Raw genomic sequence first — 26,242 nt, 5'->3', positions numbered from 1 at the left:
AGTAGGTTCATCTGACTTCAAAACCTGTGCTCTATCCACTCTACTAGACTCATCTCTACGGCTTCCTTCCTGTGGCTTCTGCAATGTATCCCTCAACCGCTGAGGAAACTCTAAGATTCTACGTGAACTGTCCAAACCCACCGGCTAGTAAGGACTGAGTCAGGAGGCCTGGTCAGTGGACCTCCTGTGCCCGGCCTCCATGCACTGCGACACTGCCTTCATTTCCAAAACAACTCCACGAGAAAAGGTATCCTTCAAACATACATTTTTTTCTTCATTCAACATGATTTTGTAGAAAAATACTGCATATTTTAATCAGGACATATGAGTGTGAATCAGTTTTTATCCATTAGCAGTTTCAATTTAGGCACGTAACCATTCTAAATGTTCATATATTCACATGTCAAAAGGTTTAATAGTGTAATATTGTTTCATTTGTTGATTGCTGGAATAAAATAAGACACTGGAAGCCAAGTGAATGTGGTAAAGTATTATACAGGAGTAAGGAATAATAACAGCAGAAAAATCCCTTGTATTTGGAGAAAGAAACTTAAAAATCCATGGATCAGAGTATCTGAAAGTAAGAAAAGTAGAAGTACAATGGGAATATTTGGTCAAAGCTGGTGTTGTTACTAAATTTATCACATGGCTCTAAACTAGGGGTTATCTGGCATTGTCTAGAGAGAATTTTGGTTGTTACAACTTGGGGGGAGGTTGCTACTGACATCTAGTGGGTAGAGACCAGGGATGCTGCTAAACACCCTACAGTACATAAAACAGTCCCCTACATAATGAACTATCTGGGCCAAAATTGAAATAGTGTTGAGGCTGAAAAATCCTGGCTTATTAGAAGTTCCATGAGTTCAGAAACTAGTATCTTTGTGTATTCCGGTGCCTTGGCATCTAGCACTGTACTTGGATTAAAGCGGACACCCACTATACATATATGTTTGTTGAATACATGAACAAGTGAATGAACACCCACAGAGAATCAGATAATGCGAGTCAGGTCTCATTCAGATTGCCAGTGGAAAGCTTAGGTCCTCTCAGTTTACTCTTCTATCTTCTTTTCTGTCCTGTTGAAGTATTTTCCCTTTTTATCCTCATCCTACATCCAGCAAGAACGAGACTAGCCCAGCAAATCTGAGAATGTCTGGGAGCAAAACATAATGCTTATAAGACACAAGCACTGCAAGGTTTCTTCCAGCTGCCCCTTCAAACCACTCCATGTCAGCTAGACAATAATCACAGTAAATAAATGGGTTCACGCTTATTCCTCCACTGAGCATGAATAGCTAGGGCCTAAAGCACATATTTCCCGAAAATCTTACTACAACAGTTCAATTATGTTTTTAAGAAGAGACATCCTGGGACATGAAAAAAGAAACTAGGTTTAGATGAGAAAATGGAAATTGAAGGCACTTAGTTCTGGGAGTGCAGATATGATCTGTTAGTCACTGTGTCTCCAATGCCTAACATGCTGGCTGGCACATGGTAAGCTTCCTCAAATCTTTAATGGATGAAGGAACAGCCTGTTGAAGTCAATGCTCTAACCCTTTTCTCAAATGTAGCCCCAATAGGAATGTTTTGTCTCAACCATTCAATTTCATAGGAAGGCAATTTGAATGCATACAATTTGAAAAATAGTATACATTTTCCTCCCTTATGGAGATCGAGAGCCAGATAAAGATATGTGGATTCATCATTGAGTAGTAGATGTAAACATAGTGAATTAAAACGTCCTCATAGTAATAATTCAGATGCAAGCATCCTTAAAGCCACATTTTACCAGAAATAAAATAAGTCTAAAATATTTGTCATATCTTTTGCCAGAAGATCTACACGGAGATAATGTGTGGTAATTTGGGTGAAATTAAAAATTCTATAAGTAGGACTAAAGAAGTCACATGGGGCTATCAATAGAAGTCTTTTATGCTCAACACGCCAGTCTCCAAAGGACCACAATGACATGACTATACCCATATATTGGCCATCCCGCAGTCCCATGGTGCATTGGTGGTGGCTCTCTGTTGGGAGTAAGCTTTCCAGAAACTATAGTGGGATGTGTTTGAAGTTGTCCCAGAACAATTTTCCATTAGTACTTTTGGCTACAATCTGTGTTAAAAAATGATCGCTGTAAAATATATTAATTATGCAGATCCATTAGTCTGCAAAGTAGAGAGACTGAGGTGTTTCCATTTTCAACTCATCGCTATTTAAACATTTAAGGACACGCCAATGACCAAGAGCCTCTTCTAGAGGAGTTAATACTTCACATGCCCTTCCTGGCTCAAACCTTCACTGATTCCATTTTCTTAGACAAATACGGAACAGGACACCAGCTCTATTTGTACACCAGTTGAGAATGTTTGATAACAAACTCAAGACTAGTCCAATAGTCATTATGTCTTAACAGCAGCTGCTTTCTCCATACTTAATAGACCATTTTTAAGCTCTTAATGATCAGCACATCCACAGCCAAAGAAAAGACAAAGGAAACATAGGTAAAATGAAGTACAATCTCTACTATTTACTAGGACTTTGTATTTGGCCCACCACTCTGAAGAAAGCTGTGTCATGTGAATGGAAACGGAGTATGATGCCATTTATAAAATGATCTCTAACTTTAGTTTTATGGGATAGCCTATGTTTGATGAGCACTGTGTCTGAGCACAACATATATCATTAAAGTAAAAGTGCTCATTTTAGGACTTAATGCTATAGAACTCTCATAAATGCTTATGGGAAAAGCAGATTGATTTAAATTCCTTGATCCTGACTGGCTCTAATATCACACTTTCTGATTAAACCACCCAATTATTTTTTTAAGAGCAAGAAAAAGGGGCAATGGAGAATCAATTGCCTCTGACAAATATCACTACCATTTTGGAAACATATTTGATTGTGCACTGCCTTTGAACTCTTTTTAATTAATTGGGTGTCTACACCGGGAGTAGCTCAAAAGCTATTGCTTCTTGGACAGAAAAGATCACGCCAAGAAATCAATATTGTGTCAACACTTCAAAACTTGCCTCTTAGTGCTCCCAATTTGTGGTGGGCTTTTTTTGCTTGTTTGGTCATTCGTCCTTCTGCTGTTTGGTGCAATGAAGGCTGTCCTGAGCTCAGTCTATCACCCACAGCATTTCCATCGCTCAGAATCCTTTCCCTCACTGGAGGGAAGCAAAGGCAGCATTTCACAGACTCGCCTCCCGACTGGTGTGTCCTGCCTCTCTTCTGAAACAGCTAGCCGAGGAGAAATTGCAAACATATTGATTCTGTGTCGGTTGCATTTTCTCCCTATAAGACTCATCTGAATTTTATTCGTTTAAATGGATTTCAAATAGGGAGCTCGGTGCTCAGGTGCAAAAGAATGCATCGGGGGCTCTGGATTTCCACTTGGTCACGCTGCTCAGCACGCTCACGGCAGCCATGCTCATCCTTGAACTCCCAGGTGCTGTCGGTGCTTTGTACTAGTCCATCTGAAGTGCCACCCGGGCCCTTCCAGCTAGTCCAACAGTGAAAGGAAATCAGGCTGGGGCAGGGCTGGGGGGTGATGGCACAAGGAAGGTGAGAATTCTACAAAGTTCTCCACAAATATATCAATTCAGTTGCAACTGCTTTTTATATTTTGCATCACTGACAAACCAGATCCCTTGAGATATTGACATTTCTATGTTATGGTCACCTCTTTATTTTTACTCTGTGTTCAACCCATTGAAAGTTAAAGAGATGAATTTCTTTTCATCCATTGAAAAAGCTACCTTAATTTAGCCACTTCTGCATATATCTCTCCCCAGGCTGGCTCCCTTTGGTCATTGCCACATCTTTGTAGCTGCAAAGTTGAGGGGAGATAAAACACACATTCTCCAGTTTCAAACACATAATTAGCTTGGTGTCACAAAAGCAGTCTGAGAAGAAGGGGGGTATGTTGTGTCAGCAGGGAGAAAAACTAACGAAGATCTGCTGTGCTACTGTAAGGCCTTGATATCATCCCAACCTAGGCGTTGGCTGTAGATTGTAGATGAACTGACCTCCTGACAGAGGGCAGAGATAAAACACATGGCTGGGAAGGAGCCTGCCTGGTTGAGTGTCACCGTCATCACTACGTTGCCCCAAGCATGCATACTACATACTTGCCATAGGCCTCCACTGTCCCATCTGTAAACTGGGAGGTAATGTTATTGCCCTCATGGAATGGCTGTGAATATCAGAGGAAATAAGCCATGTAAATGCTGAGCACAGTGCCAGGCACATAGACGGTACTTACTCAATGAACACGTGTCACTATTGCCATCTTCATTTTGCTAAAAATAATCAATAATATCATTATGAAATAAAAATTCCCTTTATTATTACCCCCACCTTGGCACAGAATTTTATTCCTTGGACCAGATTACAGCAGTGTTTTGACTATGACGTTCTGGACTTTCCCGAAGTGATGCTTTTAAAGGCAGCTGTGCACACTCACCCTAAGTCAAACTATGGGTCCTGACCTTTTTCAGATACAAATGCCCCATTGTCCCTCCTGTGTCACTGGGTCTGAACACACTGGGAGTGCTAACACTTTTGTGAGCTGGCAACCTGTTCACCCATAGGATGTCATCCTCACATTTTCATTAATTTATGTTACTGAACAGCCTTGGTTGATCATAAACTCCCTCACGACTCTGAACATAACCTGTTACAATAGCTGTGAAAGGAAAATGATGACAAAAACATTAAGGGATGTTGGGGAGGGAGAGGGATGCTTACTGCTGTTGAGTTTACTCTGCAGTCATTGCCAACAGCCAAACGATAAAAGTTTCATTTGTTTTCCCAACAAACTCTCTGCTAAGGAACTCTTTGTTCCGGGAGGGTTTATGGCATTGAAGGCTGTTAGAGGAACATGCTTATTGTGACACAGAATGAGGCAACATAATAAGTTCCTGTGGGTTTGGAGGATTTGTCTATTTTTGAGGCTGAACTAGATTAATCAAAATTCAGAATTCTGTTTGTCAGAACGAAGAGTTTCCTTCCAGCGTGCAAAGAATGCCTGAAAGCAAGCAGACACAGGATCATGGGAGCATTGGGAAGCTCATTACTGTCGCCAGGAGCTGCCCTCAGCCTGCCTCGGGATCTGAAGAATTGTTATTCTGGAAAAGATTCCATGCCCGAGAGGTCTAGCCATGCGTGATGTTCCCAACTTTCAAAATCTCTGAAAAATATAGTCATTTCTCCTCTTCTCATCAACGATGCCTTTAACTCTCATTATAAAGAAATATATAATATGTAAGGTGTCCCAAAAATATATACACACTTTGAATAAGTATTAATTCCAATGTTTCTTTCTTTTCTTTCTTAACCCATTGGAATTAATACTTATTCAAAGTATTTATACATTTTTGGGACACCCTGTATATTCTTTAGTTCATTTCATGAAAAAGATTATGCAGATATGTTGATTGTGCGACAAAAGAAAGAAGACATTAAAGCAAATATCAGTTTGTTTCCATTAGAGCAATTACTTAATCATCTTATCATCTTTGTCTAGAATAATTATATTAGTAGACAGACTCCCAGACTTCTGAATTAACAACAAAGAACTCAGACCCTCGCAATACTGTCTAGAAAAGACGCACTAGCAGTTAACCAGGTAATGCACTTAAAAATCATCACTAGCAGTGGTGACTCGATAGTCATTTTGCACTGTTTTGAATTTAATCACAGCAACTTTTCTCTTCATCAGCTTCCCATACAGAAACACGAGAGCCAGGGCTGGGTATCTGACAGATGGTGACACAAATGCAAAGAAAGGCAGAGAAGTGGCAGCCACTGGAGACACTGGGAGATTGCATCTCTTCACGGAATGCTAGCGACTGACTTTAATGATCTCAATACTGCTCATAAATTCCAGTCTTTTAAAGGTACATGCACCGAGTCTCAGAGAAGACTCACTCCTTCATCCTACCGTGGGAGAGGACCTCACGGGATCAGCACCCCCCTGTCGGCACAGCACACAGTGTTTGGCACTGCCTATGGAGTTTAAGAAATTCCTGCTCTGACACCGACGAAGAAACTTTAATGGAAACAGTCAGCAGGTTGTAGCACAATGAACATACTCAGGACGTTAAACTCTCCAAAGGGAGTGGGGGAGAACGACATCACATTTTTATAAAGCCAAATATAAGTTTGCTTAGTTTCCTTACTCTGTTAAAGGAAAACCGTCACATCCTCCAACAACTAAGGTAGGCATCACACTACCACAGCACAGCCTCTCCAGTTTAAACAGAGGCATGAAAGAAAGCAAAGTGAACAAAAAAGACGTTATCACCAAAGATTTGAAAATGCTATTGGAAAGAAAAGTGACTGTTCAGCCCAAATGGATCTATGACACACACACACACACACACACACACACACACACACACACACACACACACACACAGCAGTAAATCAAGAGAGATAAGAACTTACCGGAGCAAATATCACCATACACATTTACAAAAGAATTGATAATCCAACTTCCCTCTCCTGAAAGAAAACAGAGGCTGTCTCATACTAAAAATAAAGCTTCTCCGTCCACAGCACCAGCTACTTGTCCCTCTTTTTTTATGAAGCAGAGGAGGGGAGCAGGAAAATCAATGAGGAGGGAAAGTGAGATGCTATACCAATCAGGTAGCAGCTTCTGTCTTATTTGCAGAGAGATGGCAAAACGGTCATATTATTAGACAGTGACAACCACAGCCGAAGTACAGCAACCTGATACCTCCCTCTGGGGAAGGCTGCCTGCGTGTGGGGAGGAGGCTGCCCTCCGTCCGGGGGAGCCCACCCCGGGCTCCGCTCACCACCGCTGCTCTGCGCAGAGCCCACCTCCCCGTTTCTCTGTGAGCCCCTTCCTCCCTCAAACAGGCGCTTCAAAACAAACTGGGAGAGAAGAGAGAGCTGGGGTTCTGTGTGCTGGATGTGCGGGTGGGAAGTGGTGGTTTTATAAAATCCTTAGGAATCGATTTGCATAGATTAGGTCAATGTTTATATGTTTGTTTTTTAAAAAATTGCCCTCATTTTTATGGAATGCCTGGATATTATACCTGATCCCCATTTGGGAAATGTGTACACCCCATGCATAACCTAGTTGGGGTGATGGTAAGGAAGAGGGGCGTTGGGGGCTCTGGCCACTGTGGAAGGAACAGATCACAACTGGGTTGCTCGTGCCTTGCAGGAGTGTTGCTGAGAGCCTTCTCCTGCAGAGTCTTAAACCTAACGGGTTTCCAGGTGTGATGTGACCCAGCTCTGCTGCAAATGGGCCTCCTCAGGAAGGAGCTGAGCTCGACTCACTCAAGGGGTTGACATCTGGCAGCCAAGCAACCTGGTTCTGAGGGACTGACGCTGAATTCAGGCAGAGGCTGCGTAAGGCTATGCGCTCTCCTCACACTGGCTTCCTGAGGGCAACCCTTACCCCATGCCACAGCCAAGGAAGAAGACTCCTGTGTGCCTCTTCTCCCGTGGTCCCCACTTCTAGACCCCACTGTGTACAGGAATAGCACTGGGTGAGCTCGGAAGTGTCTGTTTTGTCTTCCAGGCAGTTGGTAATGGCCCAGCTGAAAGCTCACCTTGGCTGTTTTTTTGTTTGTGGTTATTAATTCAGCATCGGCCCTGAGTCTGTTTTGGGGACCCTCTCTTTGTCTCTAGCATACACACACATACACCACCACCACCACCACCACCACCACCCAATCATTATTATCACCGTCTCCCTTTCTTCCCAGTCCACACACATAGCAACCGCTCAGTGGAGGTGAAGGGAAGGGGATGAGTCAGACCAGCTGGGGTCTAACCTGGCTCTTCACTTACTAGCCATGTGACTTGGAAAGTCCCATAAGGTCCCTGAGCCATAGTTTGTCCTCTGAGAAACGGGCACACTAACACCTCATAGAGCTGCTGGGGGGAGGTCTGGGAACAAAAGAAAGATGACTAAGGCAGCACTTTCAAAGCCACACTGGCCACATGCACCTGGACTCCCTCCTCAGCTGCCTTCCTCCTATTCCGGTTCCTCCTCCTCCTCCTCCTCTTCCCCTACCTCCTCCTCCCTGCCCCCTGTGATCTGCTTGTTCCTTACACATAACCCTCCAGGGTGCTTCTGGAAGCGTCATACTCCTCATACACACACACCTGCCGACTGAAAACTCACTGCATTTCAAGGAGAGAAGTTACTCAAGGAAGTAAACTAAGCACCTGAACAAGAACAGTTCAAGGAGGGGAAAGGCTTAGAACCACCAGGCCTTGCCAGCTGCTGAGTAAATGCCCGAAGGGCTGGCTGAGACCCTGCTCCGGCCCAGGGCTGATGAGGAGCAGTGTCAAGGCAGAGGCAGAGGTGCTGTCCCAGCCACGCACCCACGGGGTGGGGGTGGGGGGGCCATATTAATAGTTTCTCCAGGGCGGAGAGTGACTCATGCTCCTCAGCCTTGAATATTAAGAGTCCCATGTCAAGTAGAAGAAAAAAGTTATGTCTTCCACATGATAACAGGGAACATTCCTGAACCTGTGCTCCGTGCCAGGTACTGTGCTAAGTGTGTTTATGTGTAATTAAGTGAATTACCTTAGGTGGGCCTCACAATATTAGGAAGGGTTGCTATTTTTACTCCAGTTTACCCAGAAGGGAACCAAGGCCCAAAGAGAGCAGCGACTTATCCAAAGGTACATGGTCGATAATTGGTAAAACCAAGACGTGAACTTAGTTGGATGCCAGGCTCCGACATGCTGCCCACTCCGCTCCAGATGCCACATGATGGTACTTACACTTTCATGTGTCCGGCCTCCAGGATATTAGTAATCCATCAAGGGATACACAGACGCTGCCATAGCCTGACAGCTCTCCCCGCTTCGTGGATTCACACACCGAGATGGGAATCCCTGGATCGACCGAGGGTTTACCAGGCCCACAAGGCCCATGTCCAGGCTCTGCCACATTTCTATGCACTTGGACACGTTACTGAGCCCCCTGAAGGTAGGGGGTGTGAGGTTCAGTCTTGGGATGTCAAGCAGTCTGCTCAGGGACCCTAAGGGCATCCCTTAATTTGTCCTTGACTCATTTTTTCCCATGTTTAATTGAAGGGTTTCCAACGAATGATCTCTAAAGGACATTTTGGATCAACTCTGACTAAATAAGGTTCTAAGATTAGTTTGATTCTAATCGGCTGGTTGGATTAGCTTTCGCTACCTCACATTTCATTCCAGATACAGTGGTAGCATCTCTACATCTCCTGCTGTCACCCCACCACTGTCATCTCCCACCCGCACCCTGAATTTACCCCAACAGGTCTCCCTGCATTTGCCCCTATCTTATCCCTAGAAGTCATTTTCCATATATTATCCGAATTGAGCTGGTTAAAGTATAAATTAGACCATATCACTTATCTGTGAAATACATTTCAATAGCTGTCCAGTAGGTTTAAAGTACAACTCAAACTCTTTACCATGCCTTCAAAGCCTGACATGGCCTGACTCCTATCTACCTTTTTGTTTTTATCTAATTCCAACCCTCTCCCTCCTTATTCTTAAGCCACATGGGCATTCTGTGTCTACGCACTTGCTTTTCCTTCCGCCCAAAACTGTTTCCTTTGATATTAGCCTACTGTCTCTTCCTTTGTCATTGAATTCTCAGTGCTACTGTCTGCTCTTCCCAGACCACCTAACCTGCTAAAAGCCCTTTCTCTGCCCCTTCACATTACACTGTGTTTACTTGTTGTTGATGGTGGTGGTGCTGTGTGTGTGTGATGTGAGATTTTTGTACGTCTCTTTGCCTGATATGTTCTTACTTATTCACATGTTCATTTAATTATTGCTTATCTTCCTTCACTGGGAGATAACCTCTCAGAAAGTAGGAATCTTGTTTGTTTTGCATAACACCATAGCTTTAGTGTTGAAGACTATTTGGCACACAGTAGATGCTTAATCACATCTCATAAATCAAGGAATAAATCAACAGAAAACAAATTAGGCTTCAAACAAAGGCACAAAAACCTAAGTTTATCACAGGAACTTAGCCTTGAAATGCTGGGCAGGTGAACAAGGGTGATTGATTCATTCGTATTAATGGACACAGACTATTTTCACTTCCTTATTCGGGGAATGTTCTTGAAATGCTGCATCATATTGATTTAAGCGGAGGAGCTCCTGCTGTAGATCATACTGACCAAATACTGTCCAGGAGCTTGGATTCCTCGGGTCCAGTTCACCTGGGCCCACATAGAACAGCTGATGCTTGGACACTTGACTGTACATTTGTCATTACAGAGCAAATGGTCTTGTCAGCTAGCCACTTAGACTGTCTGACCTTCCAATTTATCAGACAGTTCAGAAAGGTGGCTACCACTCTCTAACATGCTATTGGAACTGACAAAAATAAAGCAATATGCCATTATTTGATGGTTCTTGCTTGAAAAAATGATATAACCTTGAATCTTAAAAAATAGCATTTGTCCACTATTACTGGTAGATTATTAAAAATAGAAGTACAGTGTTTTCTAAATTGAGTATTTACAGAGGTTCAGTAGATTAGAATAATCTATGAGTCTCTGCAAACCTCATTAGCAATGCTAATGTTCAGTATGGTCAGATCTTTAACTCTGACCTTTCAACTGAGCATGGCCTTCAGACAACTTCAAATGAGTTCTTTTTCTCTGTAGTGTAAAGCTTGTCTCCCCTTGAACACACCTCCTCCTGTAAATGCCATAGTGCCTTTCCCTTACAGCTTCTATTCCTAAACATGTGGCTTCTCACAAGGGGTCCTTTCAGGACTGCCTGCTCAGGGGCTGAGCAGTGGGAGGCCCAGCTTTCTAAGCATTTGGCAAAGATGGAGAGGAAAATTCCAGAGCCATGAGATCTCTCTATTGCTGAGGGGGAAGGGAAGTCATTGAAGACAAGAAGATTACTCTGGCCACACTAATAAATGACCAATGGAGTTAGCTAAGGTTCTTCCATTTTGCTGCAAAAACAATTTCAACTCTTTCAAGCTCTAGCAATAAGAGCACTTATGTCCAATCCACTCAGGCACAAGCTGCGTCTGTAACGGTGCCTTCCTGCTCTGGCTGAGCGCAGCTCTTAGCAGGGTGAAAATGCAATTTAGTTTGATTTGGGTGGGTAGGAGATATCGAGTCAGGGCAGAACTTTCGAGACCTCTTGTCTTCTATTTCCCTCATAGGAGAAAGAACGTTTTTCTCCAACTCTATCTCTTTCCCGTTTCAAATTCATTGCACTACCTCTTGGTGCTTTACCTAAATCCTGCCCCCTTTCATCTGTCCCTCTTTATACTCTGTCCGTTATTCAGGCTGGAATGTGCCAGCTCTTTCTTACCTGACTGTCCAACAGGTGGACGCAAGTTCCACTTTGTCCTTTGCTACTTAATAGTCTTGTCACATTCACGTGCCCTCGCCTATAGAACTGGGTAGTAATGCCTACAGAACTACAGATTGCTAAATACATAGCAAACATTGACGAAGAACAGTAACAGTGATCATTCTAATCTTGATAGTGATGCTCTTCACCAGTTCATGTTTGCTTTACCGAGATAACGGGTGGCTCTTTCATTTCTCCTTTAGAAGGAAGAGTCTCTTGTGTCTTGGGAAAGAAAGGAAAACCCGTGTCCTATTCAGAAAAATGTAGCAGTTTTTCCTACTGGAATATGAGGGGGTAGAGAAAAGACCGAATTGAGGCATCTGATTGAAAGCAAATATTTGTTGAAAGTGGTTTTGAGTGTTGGCATTTCTGAATATTCATAGTTCACTGGTCGATGGACTCAGAGCAGGTCTGTGAGAAGTTGCTTCTCGCTGACACTTGATGGAGGGCAGTTGACAGGTTCCTGGGGTTTACCCAGGACCCCCTGGGCCTCAGGCAACAGCTGATTAGCCTTCTGCTTTCATATCTGCTCTAAATAAATACTGCAAACAACAGAGGGCTGAGTGCGTTTAGACTCTCCCTCAGTATCCCAGGAAGACTTTGACTCCAGAGAGAAGGGCACTTGGGGTTTCTACATCACAGCAAAAGCCTCCTCAGGGCTCATGTTCTCAACAGGGAAGAGCAGTTCTCAAATCCATGAGAACTTTGTTACTCTCCTACATGAAAGGACAATTGTTCATGAGCCTTAATTTATTTGCTAGCACCTGGTGTATAAATAATGCTCATTACATATTTGTTGAATTATTAGATGAAGTAAACATGTGAACATGGTGTAGCCTCACAATTTTTAAAATGTAAAATAGAACCATAAAACAAATATTTGGGTAAAATTCTTATAGGTATATGTACTAGAGTATACATGGCACATTCAAATGATCAAATCATCTCAGGTCCTAACCTAATAAACAATGATCTTTACTATGCTAGAATTTAAGCTGAGCACCAGGAATTCCGTGGAAATGCTGCTGGGCACACAAAGGAGATGGTGCTTGGGCCGCATACCCTCTCTGCTCCGCCCTACTCCCCACCACTGTTTGCTGTCCTATATTCCAGGCTTCTGGGCCTGGTTTCACTTGAACAGAAAGTTTTAAGTCTTAAATGAAAAGGAATGGCGAACCACTGATCTAATAGATGAATGTGGCAATTGCCATTTTCTGCAGAGGATCTTTCTGATACCAGTAACGGTGCTAATATTTTTTCCTGGGTATTATTACTAGCCTAAGCTCTGTTGGTGCATTATCTCATTTGATTAATATTCAATCCAATCATCTAGAATCTATTGTTACCTTTACTATACAAATGAGGAAGCTAAGGTATTGTGTGGTTCAGTAAGTTGCCCAAATTTGCATAGCTAAAAAGAAAGAGAGCTGGGTTTTGAACCAGGTTGTCGGATGCAAAAGTCCACTCTGTAAGGCTCCATATTACCAGCCTTGCTACTGTGTGCACGTTTAGCATTTACCAGGTAGGCAGCTGGACATCGCCTCGGATTGACCTGATAGTTACTGGAAAGCAAAAGCCATGTGTATTTCAACTGCATAATTTTTGGTGATTACATCTGCTGTTCTGGTATAGGGAATTGAAAGTGGTCCTACCATAAACCTCTGAGAGTAGAATCATTCTTCCTGCCATTTTGCACAGTACCCAGAGTTGCTCTGCATGTAGTACTAAATAAGTCTTTGCTAAATAATTAAAGAAGAGAAAATAAATTACCTTTATTAAGCTCACTCACATTCATAATTCTAATCAGAAATAGCAAAGACACAGCTCTCTGTTTTCCACCTACCTCTAGAATAGAGAGAGTTCTATCAGCAAGTAGATGGCTTAGAAGTTGGCTGTTTCTGACACATGTCTTTCTTAAAGACTGGTGTGAAATCGGAGATGAGTAGTTGTTATTATGATTAAGGATGAAGATTTTATGTCAGAAAGAATCCCTAAGGTCTATTTTTACATGATTCTTGTTAGTGCTGTAAATGGAGGGAGAAAAGGAAAACAAGAGACCATTTTCAACAACCTTGCCTAGTACACAGAAATGAATAGTAAATTAGACCAAGAGTTGTGTGACTTTTTCATTGATCATTTCCCCACGAAGGGCCGTGTCATATCCAACGATATATATTTGTGTGACTCTGTTAGCCTTTCTAAACTTCAGTTTCTTCGCCAGTAAAATGGGAATGATAATGCTGAGTTTTACAAATAATACACAGTAGCCTAGTGCTTGTTGTAACAACACAAGTGACATGCGTTCTCTCTCCCTGCTGATGCTCAAGGCAAGAATCAAACTCTCACAAAATGGCTTTCTGGTTTGCCTTTCCTTCCCGACAAATTGTGTTAAAAATCCTTCTGTTACACAAACTTGCCTCCAAAACCCAGACCGAATTATGGCTCTTAATAAAACAGGACGTAGGTGGGAAAAAGGATGAAAGTCTGTTCCCTCCCATGTAGTTTACAAACTGTAGAATTTTTATAACATTCGAGTGCTTTCATGGTGCTCCAAGGACTCTAGCCCTGGTCTATGTGGTGATGATTCCATCTGAAAGCATTCTGCCCACTGGGCTCCCAGCCCAGCCTTTGGAATGTGTATGGTTATGATGCTGTGCCCCAAGAGAATGGAGTCGGTCAAAAGGACCTGGGGCATTATTTTAATTCGAGGGCTGATGAAATCTTTGTAAAACCTCTCTCTTTTGCCTGAGTATGTCTTATGCCAGAGGCATCTCTGGATCACTATGATAAGGGATTTGGCTTAAAGCAAATAAATCTTTGTTGGCCAATGAAATCCATTTAGCCAATCTATTTGGCCAATAAGTTCTCTATAATTTTCTAACCAAAAAAGTCCCTCCTACCTGTGGGATGCTCCCTGCATTTTTAATTTACATTTTCCCCAAACCCTTGGATTCAGGGCTACAAGGAGAGCTCTGCAGCCTTGGCCATCTCACAGGGCAGCTGTGATGCCAACAAGAGACAGCTCCTGCGAAGGTACTTTGAGAGGTGAAATTTGCAATCTAAACAGAGTTCGTGTTAGTTTCTGTGCTCAGCTCTCCCCCCACAAACATAAGAGAACTATTCTTCCTCGGATAGTTGTTATTTACCGCCACAGGCCTGCTTGGAAGTTCAAAATGCTATGTGCACTCACATGGAGAAAAAGCAGTTTTCCTGTTCAGCTGTGCATCTATTTTTAAAATAGAATCCTTTACCAGTGTCTTCCTTAAAATGTTAGTTCCTTCTTAAACCATCCCCAAGTTGTTAAATGATACGAATTAAGAGAGTGAATCTGAAGAACAGGACATTCTGATATTTGCAGAATGTCACTTATCTCAATGCCAAGAGCAACCCTTTTCCTCTCATCTCCATGAAAGTGTGGAGACAGGCACTCCCTATAAAAGGCCAAAACAAGACTTGTTCTGCCATGAGTTGCAGTCTGAGGAGAGTGAGCCTTGGATGCTATTTCGAGGGAAAAAGTCCACCCTTCTGTTAGGGATCCACCATCAGTGCTCCGTGGATCAAAGCCACTTCCCGGTGTCAATGAACCCGGCTGCAAATCCTGGGGATCGAAGCCACTTAGCAACCTGCTTCTCAAAACCTGACTGCACACCTGAGTCCCCTGGGCAGCTTATAAGACCCCTGAATTGCCTGTTTCAAACCCAGACCACCCGAATGATAAGCCAGGAGGGTCCTCAAACCCCTCTTCTCACTGTGAATTTGCCAAGGCCCGGAGCAAGGGAACCTCTGCACGGTGCATGAGGGCAGCGCCTGGATTAAGTTATAGTCAACAAGGCCACCGTGGCTTGTCACACAAAGGGAGGTCCGTAGTCAACAAAGTCTTTGAGTAAGGAGAGGAGTCTCATCCAAAGGGAGAAAGGCTACCTCCTGGAATCTGTGCCATGAGGTAGATGATAATGCGCCCCCATGCCCACCTCCCCTTCGCACACCTCTGTTGTGTCTTGGGTCTTCCTCTTCTAGTAAGCAAGCTCTCACTCACAAGAACAAGAGAAGAAAGCAATGAAAATATGACATCAGCAATGACCTTAGCTGATATTTACACGATGACTCTTGTCTAAACACTTTATAGGAACTAACTCATTTCATCCTCCTTGAAATACAACTAACTAAAAAGTCAAAGCCCAAAGACCAACAGGAAGGCACCTCGAACCATTTCTAGAATCAGCTTGGATTCTGCTCTCTTGCCTCCAACCACCACCAACTCTTCCCAAGTCAGCTCATCACCTCTGCTGCTCTGACAGTGTGTTCTCGGTTGTCCTCTCTGACCAGTTCCTCTTGAGACAAGGACTGAAGTGCCAGTAGTTTATTTGAAATGTGATTCCAGAGAAGGAAGTGGGGGGTTGCAGTAGGGAAGCAAAGGATGCCAGCATAAAATGTCTGGATGCACAGGTTACCAAGCTGCAGGAAGCTGGTTCATTTATGCTCCAACTCCCTTCCTTTCTTGGCTCCTGGAAGCATTGAGTCTCCTGCATGTCCTGCCTATACTGCTTGACACCTACGGTCTTCAGGCTGAGAGACCCAGTCCCAACAGAAGGACGCGGAAGGCCTGTGTGGAGCCCTGAGTGCTGGGGGCTACCCACACCATGGGCAGTAAATGCTGCGATGCCTCAGGCGCCTTGGAAAGGCCTAAGTCACAGCAGAGAAGGGAAAATGGGAAGAAGGAAACCATAAATTTTTTTTAAGTATGACTTTTTCACGAGGGCTCCAAGGAAAGATGATGTTGGTCTGGCTCTACCTCTCTTGTGTGACGTTTACTTGGTGCTTGATTTGTTTTTAATGGGCTTGATGATTCATGTAACAGATCAGGCTTCTCTCTCCAGCCATTTGCTTTAGCGCTTTGGCCCCTTTGCTTCTGCTGTTCCCGCCAATAGACCCTACTGGCTCTTCAAAGACCAAGGAAATTGTCACTGCCATCCATGGCAGTTTGGTTTTTCTTGTATTAACCCTATCTCCTTCTCTTTGGGTCATAGTTAGCCATCTTCATGTTTGTCTCCCCCTTTGACCCAATATTTTTGCAAATGACAGGTGCTCAATAAATGGATGGATAGAGCACTTCTAAATACAGCAGTTCTCTCTTATTCACGATTTCACTTTCTGCAGTTTCAGTTACCCATGGTCAACCACGGTTCAAAAATATTATATGGAAAATTCCAGAAGTAAACAATTCATCAGTTTTAAGCTGTGTGCCATTCTGAGTAGTGTGAAGAAATCTCGAGAGAACTGCTCTGTTCCCCCCGCCCCCCAGGACATGAATCATCCCCTTTTCCAGTGTATCCACACTTGTATACGCCACCTGCCCATTAGTCACTTAATAGCCCCTCAGTTTTCAGATTGACTGTGGTGGTATCAGAGTGCTTGTGTTCAAGAACTCTTATTTTACTTAGCAATGGCCGCAAAGCACAAGAAAAGTGATGGCAATTCAGACATGCCAAAGAAAAGCTGTAAAGTGCTCCCTTTCATTAAAGAGGTGAGTACAGTGCAATATTTTCAGAGAGGCTCATTCACATCATTTTTATTACAATACATTGTTATAACTGTTGTATGTTACTATTAATTATTGTTGTTAATCCTTCAATGTGCCTAATGTATAAATTAAACCTTACCATAGGTATCTATGTATGTATGGAAAAAACATAGTACATACAGGGTCCCCTACTATCTGTGGTTTCAGGCATCCACTGGGGGTCTTGGAAGGTCCCCCTGTGGGTAAGAGGGGACTAGTATAAAGATATGTCAAGCTTCTTCCATATGATTTTCAAACCCTGGGCATATGGCAGTGGAAGGGAAATCCTATTTCTCCTTGATGTGAAAGAGAAACATAGATCAGCTGCCTCCTGCACATCCACTACTGGGGATCGAGTTTGCAACCCCAGCATATGCCCTGACTGGGAATTGAACCTGTGACCTTTCGGTGCATGGGACAACACTCAACCAACTGAGCCACACTGGCCACGGCTTATTCAGTATTATTGACTTCTACTGTTTTCCTCTCCTTCATAAGTGCCATATCATAGTTGGATTTTAATGAGGGCTCAAATATATTTTATTAGTGAGGTGGTACAGGTAAGTTGACAAATCCACTAGAAATTAGCATTATTGAAGACAAAAAAAGAGAGAAGGTATTGGGTCTGCTGGGCAGGGTCAATAGCTTCACAAATCATCTTTCATTTTTGGCAGCAAATCTCCACATTTTCTTTGTTAAAGCCTCTTTCTCTATTAGGGATTTATTATTTGGCTTTTGAACTTCTACTCTTCCAAAATCCATCACATGTATTGCCTCTGTAAAAAGATGGAGCATCTACTCTCTTGCAGGCACTATTTGAGGCACTCTAATTATATTCTTTTATTTCCTTCCGCCAGCAATGCTGCAAGGCAGGAATTAGCCCCAGGGAAAAAATAGTGGAGCTAAGTAAAATCCTAGCTAATATGCGATGGAATCAAGATTTGAATCCAAGTCTCTTAGATAGTAGAGCGCACATACTTTCTGTCAGTCCTTACATATAATTATTTATATAATAAACCTTTAAAAGATACATATCATTATTCAGGGTCCTAATAAATCCTTACAATAAACCTGTTAGTAGAATATTATCAACCACATTTTACATGAATAGAGAGGTCTGGGGTGTCTATTTCTGCCTCCATTTTCTGTTCTTCCATAATGGCTGACATCTCACTTATAGTATTTGTGTTAATATTTACAATTATGTGCTTATATTTCTATCTCCCAAATATGAATATAATTTTCATAAGAACAGGTTTTCTATCACTATGTGTGTGTTTGTGTACATGCGTGTGCATCCTCAGTGTATGAGCAAATGAATGAAGGTGTGGAATGAATTAACAAATAAATTCACCCTGCACTCTAATATATATTGTAAAAATAAGTCAGTACTTTGAAAAAGTCCATAATTTATTTGAACAATCTAACCTTTGACAAAATAAGGTTATGGAATGCTTAACCCCCTGAGCACAGTGAGCCCATCTGTAATGTATTATTCTATTTATTAATTCAGGTCATTCATACCTTTACCTCCTTGACACCTGGTAATGAATCCAAGGCTTTGGGTTCCCAACAATCTGGCTCTGGCTCTGGATAGTGGCAAGAATCAGGAAATAATCAGATAAAGGATGTGAAACCAAGCTTCATACACTAAAGGTTATGCACTTAACTCAGATTAGGGGTTCCCTGAACCATATTCAGAGAATAATTACTCTTATTTTCCAAATAATCCTAATATAGTTGGTTTTTCTAAGATGACAACATATGAGAAGAAGCCAAGTAAAAACAGATCAGACTGTCAGAGGCAGACATAACTTTGAGCCCATGGGAGAAGTGAAAACACAGAAACAATAAAAAGGACATAAATAAGAACTTGAAAGCGTACCATTCTCAGAAAATGTAATGTAAAGGGGGACGGGATGGGGGATGGTGGGGGGGCGGATAAAACCTGCTTTGCTCCCTGGGCTCTGAGGAGATCATTGTATTATGGCAAAGAACAGTATGGTCAAAAATGATTAAAATGTTTTCAACTCTATTTTAAAACACAAGGAGATGAACAACTTTTACTTTTAAAGAATGACTTTTATTAAAAATAGCTATAATCCTTAAAAAAAAACACCCTAAGATTTTGGTTCTTAAATGGGCAATTCAACTATTGAAAATGGTGGCTATTAAGTAAGAATTGTTCCCTAGAGGTTCCTGAGATTGCTGAAGTATTACAGCCCTGAGATAGTGCCAGCCCTCATGATATGCAGAGTGTGCGAAGTGCTAAGAATTGGTGGGTATCTCACGGTTGCATGCCACTTGAGATCCAAGGACACTGGATCTATCTTAGAGAGCTATAGCTTTGGCAATTTGAGAATTCTTCCATTGTCATCCATCTGCGTGCACTACAGCAGAGAAGGCTATGCTGGCTTATGACATGCAAATTATTGATACAATTCTTTCAGTATAGAGAGTAATGGAGTTGCTGATCTTATTCTCACCATGGCTTTATTATTATTAATTATTATTATTATTATTACTTTCAATCATTGTTTATTACACAATGTTACAACTACCTACATGAAACAATAAAGGTAAAAAGGAAAAAAATACCCACAGCCCTAAGACCCCTTGCCCCGACAATACATGAACTCTTTGCATTTTTATATGCCTTCCAGTTCTTGTTCATCTACATGGTACATTAATTGCAAAAAAAAAGAGAGAGAGAGACCCTCTTATTCCTTTTCCTGTATCCACCTTCACTCAGTGTGACTTTGCAGCTCTTCTTGCGCAAGAAGTAGAGTCTATGTCTGTCCTCCTTGAACCTGGGCTCACCTTGTATCTTGCTTTGGCCACAGAATGTGGCAGAAGTGAACATGTGCCTATTCTGAGTCTAGGTCCCAAATTTCTTTGCAGTTTCTGCTCTTTCTTGCAACTTTTCCTAGCAAGTGTGAGAATAAGCTGGACTAGCCTGCTGAATGAACTAAAGGACACATGCTGTACTCACCCCCATCGCCCAACCAACAGCCAACAGGCCACTAAACATGTTGATGAGGTCATCTAGGTGAGTCAGTATCTGGCTGACTTGACAGATGACTACAGACAAAAGAGCAAGCCCAGCTGATCAACAAGTCCGTTTACCCATACAGCAATGAGAAATAGTAAGTGACTATTGTTGGAAGCACTAAGTTTTATGTGGTTTGTTATGCAGCAATAGCTGACGCAATGTGCATGCATACAGTTGACCTAGTGAAACTTGTGCTATAAATCATGCTGTTTAGTGGCTATCTAATACGTCATACAGTGGGTATTGCAGTAACTTATTTAAATGTTCCCTCTATTGTTGGATATTTAAATTGTCTACAGTTTTTAGGAGGAGCAATGATGCAATGTAACAAGCACAAGTTATCTGTCTTCTCATTTGCCATAATGGCTCAAAGAACTTTTTTACTTACTATAACCATAAAGGGTTCAAATGAACAGTCACATGAAGAGATAACATAGGGAGAGGTTGCAAGTGTCCTGAGAACAGGAGCTTCTATCCCTGTGGAACCGGGGTGGTGACACTCTCCCAACAAGTGGACGGGTTCATAAATCCAGAAGCTCCTTGAACCCCACACCATTTAGGAGTGTTCTGGAGATTTCATCACTCAGTTATGATGGGTTTTTAACTCAATCTCCAGCCCCTTTCCACTTCCTAAAGGTTGGGGGTGGGCTGAAAGTTCCAACTTTCTAATTAAGATTTGGTCTTTCTGGCAACCAAGACCAGCCCCCATCCTGAATCTACCTCAGGGCCTGCCAAGAGTTACCTAATAAGAGTAAAAGACATTCTTATTGCCCAGGACATTCCGAGGGACGTAATAGCTCTGTGTAAGATGCCATCACCTCCATCACTCGGGAATTTACAAGGTTTTAGGATCTCTGTATAAGGAACTGGGGATGGAGAAGAAATATATATATCTTGTGAGATCACAGTGTCACAGGCTATATATACATACACAGACAGACAATAGACCTGAAGAAACCAATGCTTAGAAGCAATGATGGATTTACTCAGCTTCCATTTCTTGAGGTGAGAAGCATTGAATCAGTGTCCTAAACAGTAGAATTGACCTCGACCCTGGATATCAGAAATCATTAGTCTAGTGTGTATGTGTGTGTGTGTGTGAGGGGGGTGGGGTGAAGGGGACCTAATATATGGTGATGGAAGAAGATCTGACTTTCGGTGGTGGGCACACAGTGCAATATACAGATCTTGTATCATAGAAATCTACATCTAAAACCTATATGATCCTATAAGTCACCCCAATAAATTTAATTTAAAAAGGAAAGAAAAAGAAATCACCAGTCTGGTTGTTACCACACACCAGTGCATGGCAAGAATTAAATGGCTGTACACGAATGAGCTAATGGGCATGATTAATATACAGATTCCCAAGCCACAAAGCCTGGAGTTCTGATTCAGTAGAGCTGGAGTTGGGCCCAACAATCTGTACGTTTTAAGATTTCCCTCAGGAGCCCTGACCGGTTTTTCTCAGTGGATAGAGCGTCGGCTTGCGGACTGAAAGGTCCCAGGTTCGATTCTGGTCAAGGGCACGTACCTTGGTTGCGGGCACATCCCCAGTAGGGAGTATGCAGGAGGCAGCTGGTCGATGTTTCTCTCTCATCAATGTTTCTAACTCTCTATCCCTCTCCCTTCCTCTCTGTGAAAAATCAATAAAATATATTAAAAAAGTATTTCCCCCAGGAGATTCTGATATAGTCAGTTTGGGGAACCACTGCCTTATTATCTGCCCCCCGACCCGCCTCACTTTTTAGATGGGAGAGCAAGACCACGCTGGATTAAATAAGAAGCTCAAATCTCCTCAGGGAGTCCATCAATGGCTGAGCTGAGACTAGAACCCAATTCCTGGGATTTCTGAGACATGACTCCATATGGCTTCCAACTGGGAGAGTTATGCTGAGTTCATCAAAGGACAGAAATCTGTTAGGATTTTTGTTCTAAGTACTTACTTTTCTTCCCAATGCCAGCCTTTACCTCATCCCAGTCGATACACACTCTATACTCTGGGAAATGATTAATGTGAATGAATCTTTTATTCTTCACTGAGAACATGTCCTCTGAACTGTAACCAAAGAAACTGACTTTCAGACAAGTTGAAATACACCAAGAAATGGCTTATCTTGTATGTAAATATGAAGCTCAGTGTTAGCTTCAGTAAATAAAATCAAAGTAATAGATTCTTTTAAGTTATACTGTTTCCTTGGGGCTTTGGAATAAGTATTTTAAGACAAAAAAACTTACCATTTTATATAACTTATCCTTTCAAACAAATAGCATAAGACTTTTATTTTTTTTTGGCTTCCAAATTCAAGGTTTGGAATGACACTTTTCTCTCATATGATTTCTTCAAGGAATGCTGCCATCAAGGTAGATATACCCAACAGGTATATTTATTTTGGTAGACCTGGACGGCTTATTCAGGTGTTTGAGTTATTTAAAAATTATCTTAAATAAATTGGGAAGTTGAATTCAAGCTCAAAGCAGCCGAATATTTTTTACAGAGACAAAAGAAAAATCCCAGCTCAAGTTAATTGTCTGTAAAATATTAAGCTGCATATGGTTTAGTGATAAAAGTAATTCCTGGTATAATGATTGAAAGCTTGATGCTTGAGAAGACAGGGGTCTGAATGCTTTCCCACTTAAAAACCTTAGACAATAACAGCCTTAACATATTCCTTCACATAATGGGGATAATTATAGCACAATTTTGTTGAACATTAAACATGTACTATATACCAAGGTATTTTAAACACTGTTTCCATATATTCATTTAGTACTTATAATAACTCCACAGAGGCAGACACTGAGGCTCAGAGGGGTTAAACAACTTGTCCAGGTCACATAGTCAGGGATAAAGCCTGAATGTGAGCCAGGGCAGGCTGATCCCAGGGCCTGAGCTTGTAGCAACTAGGCTAGAGTACAAAGGTCTTTATGTAGTTTCTGGATTAAATAAAATATCAAATAAAGATTAAATAAAATATTCTCTGCCAAGTGCTTGGAAATATGCTTAGAAATGGTGAGAGCTCAAAAAATGGTGCTGTAATGCCATGTTTTGGCAGAGGAGCACCTTGAGGTACATACTTATGCGAGGCATCCTCTGCTGGGCTGTAAATTTCATACCTTCATTGCCTAGGAATAGTGCCTGTACCCATAATAATAAGTTAACTTATACCTGCTTTATCTCCTTTGGTTCTCTCTTAAATAATGTCAATTGTGGTCTGGAAAACACACAAAAATATAAGGAACAAAGTAAAGAATCCTCCCATTCAGAAGACCATTCTTTGGGGAAAGTATATTTTTCTAGTCTTTTCTATATGCAAATGAGGATTTGCTCATCTCCCCCCCCCCAACCCCCGTCCAATTTGAATTACACTATAAATAAGGTTTAATCCTGCCTTTCCCACTGCTGATAGTACCATGAGCATTTTGCCCATCCTATGTACTATTCTGTGAAAACAGGATTTCTTATGTCAGCACAGCATTTCAGATTATAAATTGTGCATAAACTGTAGGCAGGCTCTGCCCTTTCCCCTTCCTCCCCATGAGAGGGTGGATCTAATGTGATTGGGTCAGGCACTAGTAAGACTACTGGGTTAAAACTTTACACACAGGGGTCTTGCTTTCTCTTTGGCCCTCAACCTTAATTTGGCTGAAGGAGCAAGAAGATCATCATTATATACACTTTTTCCTTTGAGCTCTGTCTTTTAATTGGACGGGAAGTGGTGTACTGAGATTTTGGTTGGGACTTGTAAAGACTGGGAAAGAAAATTCTCCTACATAAGCATAATCTTCAGTATAACTTATTAATATGCCCCCTTTTTCCAAAGTGCCCCATATTGTCAAAGAGACTGTTAACATCAGGTACATTTTTTTTCATATTTGTTAATAAAGTGATTATAAACCTGTCTTGGGGTACTTGGGACAACTTGGACTTGCTTTTTAAAAACTAAATAAATACAGATGCTGGGTACCATGCTTTTCTTATCTGACACAAAGACATCCTAGGTAATAGTAATATAAAAATTATAATGGTAGTGATAAGTAATTGTTATTCAGCCATTACTGTATACTAAATGCTTACACCAGCAGTTCTCAACCTGTGAGTTGTGACCCCTTTGGGGGTCGAACGACCCTTTCACAGGGGTCGCCTAAGACCATCAGAAAACACATATATAATTACATATTGTTTTTGTGATTAATCACTATGCTTTAATTATGTTCAATTTGTAACAATGAAAATACATCCTACATATCAGATATTTACATTACGATTCATAACAGTACAAAATTACAGTTATGAAGTAGCAACGAAAATAATTTTATGGTTGGGGGTCACCACAACATGAGGAACTGTATTAAAGGGTCGTGGCATTAGGAAGGTTGAGAACCACTGCTTTACACAGTTGCCTCCCTCAAAGTCTCAATGAATCTGTAAATTAGGGATTATTCATATTTTGAAAAAAAAGAAAATGGAAGCTGGAAGTAGTCCTATGGCTGATCAAAGGCAACAAGGTTCGTGGGTAGTACAGCCAGGATTTCAATGCAAACTCGTTGGCCTTCAGAGCAGCACTTCTCCAACAAACCCCCCATCCCATGCTGTTTTCTTGGTGCTATAGGTAATACTTAAAACAACAATACTTAAAACATTTTAGAATAGTTTTAGATTTACAGAAAAGTTGCAAGAATAGAGTTCTGTACACCTTGTACTTGGTTTCCCCTATTGTTGACATCACTCGGATACATTTGCCAAAATGAATGAATTAATATTGATATATTATTACTAACTAAAGTTCATTCTTTATTCCAATTTCCTTAGTTTTTAACCTAATGTCCTTTTATATAGATATTATCATAATGAATAATCATTCTGCAACTTGCTTTTTTTAAAAAACATTAGACATTTTGGGTCTGTGTTGATATATATTCATTCATTTATAAATACTCCTTCATGATGTTTCATTTTATGAATATGCTATGTTTACCCATTTTTCTGATTATTGACGCTTGAGTTGTTTTCCATTGTTGTTACTAAAAGAGTTCACAATGAACAGTGTTACTTTTAGGCTTTCAATAATTTGCCAACCTGATGAATGAAAATTTTTTTTCTTAATTTACAAATTGAGGCATAATTGACATTTAATAATTTGCACATATTTAATGATACAAGTTGATAAATTATGAGAGATGTATGTACCCCTGATACCAGCACCACAATCAAGGTACTGAATATTTCCATTACCACCAATAGTTTCCTCACACTTCTTTGCAAATAATCTGACTCCTGTTGTGGTGGATTACAGTGACTAAATTACATTATGTGGCAAAGATGAAGGGATTTCATAAATTTAATTAAGTTGACTTAAGGTCCCTAATCAAATTATTTTGATTAAGTTAATCAAAGGGAGGTCAATCAGATGGGCCTGATCTAAATTCATTTGTGCCCTTTAATAGAGGTTCTAAGGGTCAGAGAAAAAAGCCATAAAGATTTGAAAAAGCAGACCAACTCACCTGTTGGACTTGAAGAACCAAAATGACATGTTGTGGGATAGGGCATGCAGCAGAGAATAAGAGGTGCCTGAAAAGTTTAGGGCTTTCATCCTATAATTGCAAGGAACTGAATATTGCCAGCAACCCAAGAGCTTGAAAGAGGACCCATAGCCTCAGAAGAGTTCGCAGCCCAGATTTCAACCTGAGCAGATATTCCAGCTAACCCTGCCTCATGGAAACTGTGAGATCATGGATGTGTCTTACTTTAGATCTTTAAGTATGTTGTAACTTTCCATGTAGCAATAGGAAATTAATACACCAGAAATAATCTGCTGTCTTTCACCATAGATTAGGTTTTTAAAATAAATGTCATCACACAGTATCTTATCTAATAAAAGAGAAACATGCAAATTGACCGTACCTCTGCTACACTCACAAGCCATGCCCACAAGCCAATCAGAGCAATTATATGCAAATTAACCCAACCAAGATGGCGGCCAGCAGCCACGGAGCTGGAGCAAGCAGGAGGCTTGGTTGCCCCGGCAATGGAGGAAGCCAAGCTTCCTGCGTGCCCTGGCCGGCTCTGCTCAAGGCAACAAAGTTTCAATTATAAAAGATAAATAAATCCCAGATACCTGCTTCCAGCCAGCCTCCACTAGGAGCTTGGGTGGCTGGAGGCCATGCCAGCCTGCAAACAGCCATCAGCCCCTCAACCAGACTGGTCAGGCACCCCAGCAGGACCCCCCACCAAAAAGGGGCCGTGGCCACCCTGC

At 41.6% G+C, this 26,242-nt stretch overlaps 1 protein-coding gene across 2 annotated transcripts in view; it reads right to left on the bottom strand.

The window, feature by feature from the left end:
• Nucleotides 1-26,242, bottom strand: part of SYNPR (synaptoporin) — a 158,765-nt gene that overhangs the window by 119,654 nt on the left and 12,869 nt on the right. Inside the window, exon 1 of one of the 2 annotated variants that reach the window (XM_006779139.2) lies at nt 6,454-6,816. The exons of the other annotated variant lie outside the window; for it this stretch is intronic. Coding sequence (XP_006779202.1) covers nt 6,454-6,477 — 24 coding nt within the window. The 5' untranslated portion in view covers nt 6,478-6,816. Of the gene's footprint in view, nt 1-6,453; nt 6,817-26,242 lie in introns of those variants that run through there. 2 annotated transcript variants of the gene reach the window in all.

Source organism: Myotis davidii, unplaced genomic scaffold, assembly GCF_000327345.1.
Source record: "Myotis davidii unplaced genomic scaffold, ASM32734v1 scaffold189, whole genome shotgun sequence".
In the NCBI taxonomy this organism is placed as follows: domain Eukaryota; kingdom Metazoa; phylum Chordata; class Mammalia; order Chiroptera; family Vespertilionidae; genus Myotis; species Myotis davidii.
Note: the sequence above shows the minus strand (reverse complement) of the source record. Positions and strands in the feature narration are given on the sequence as shown.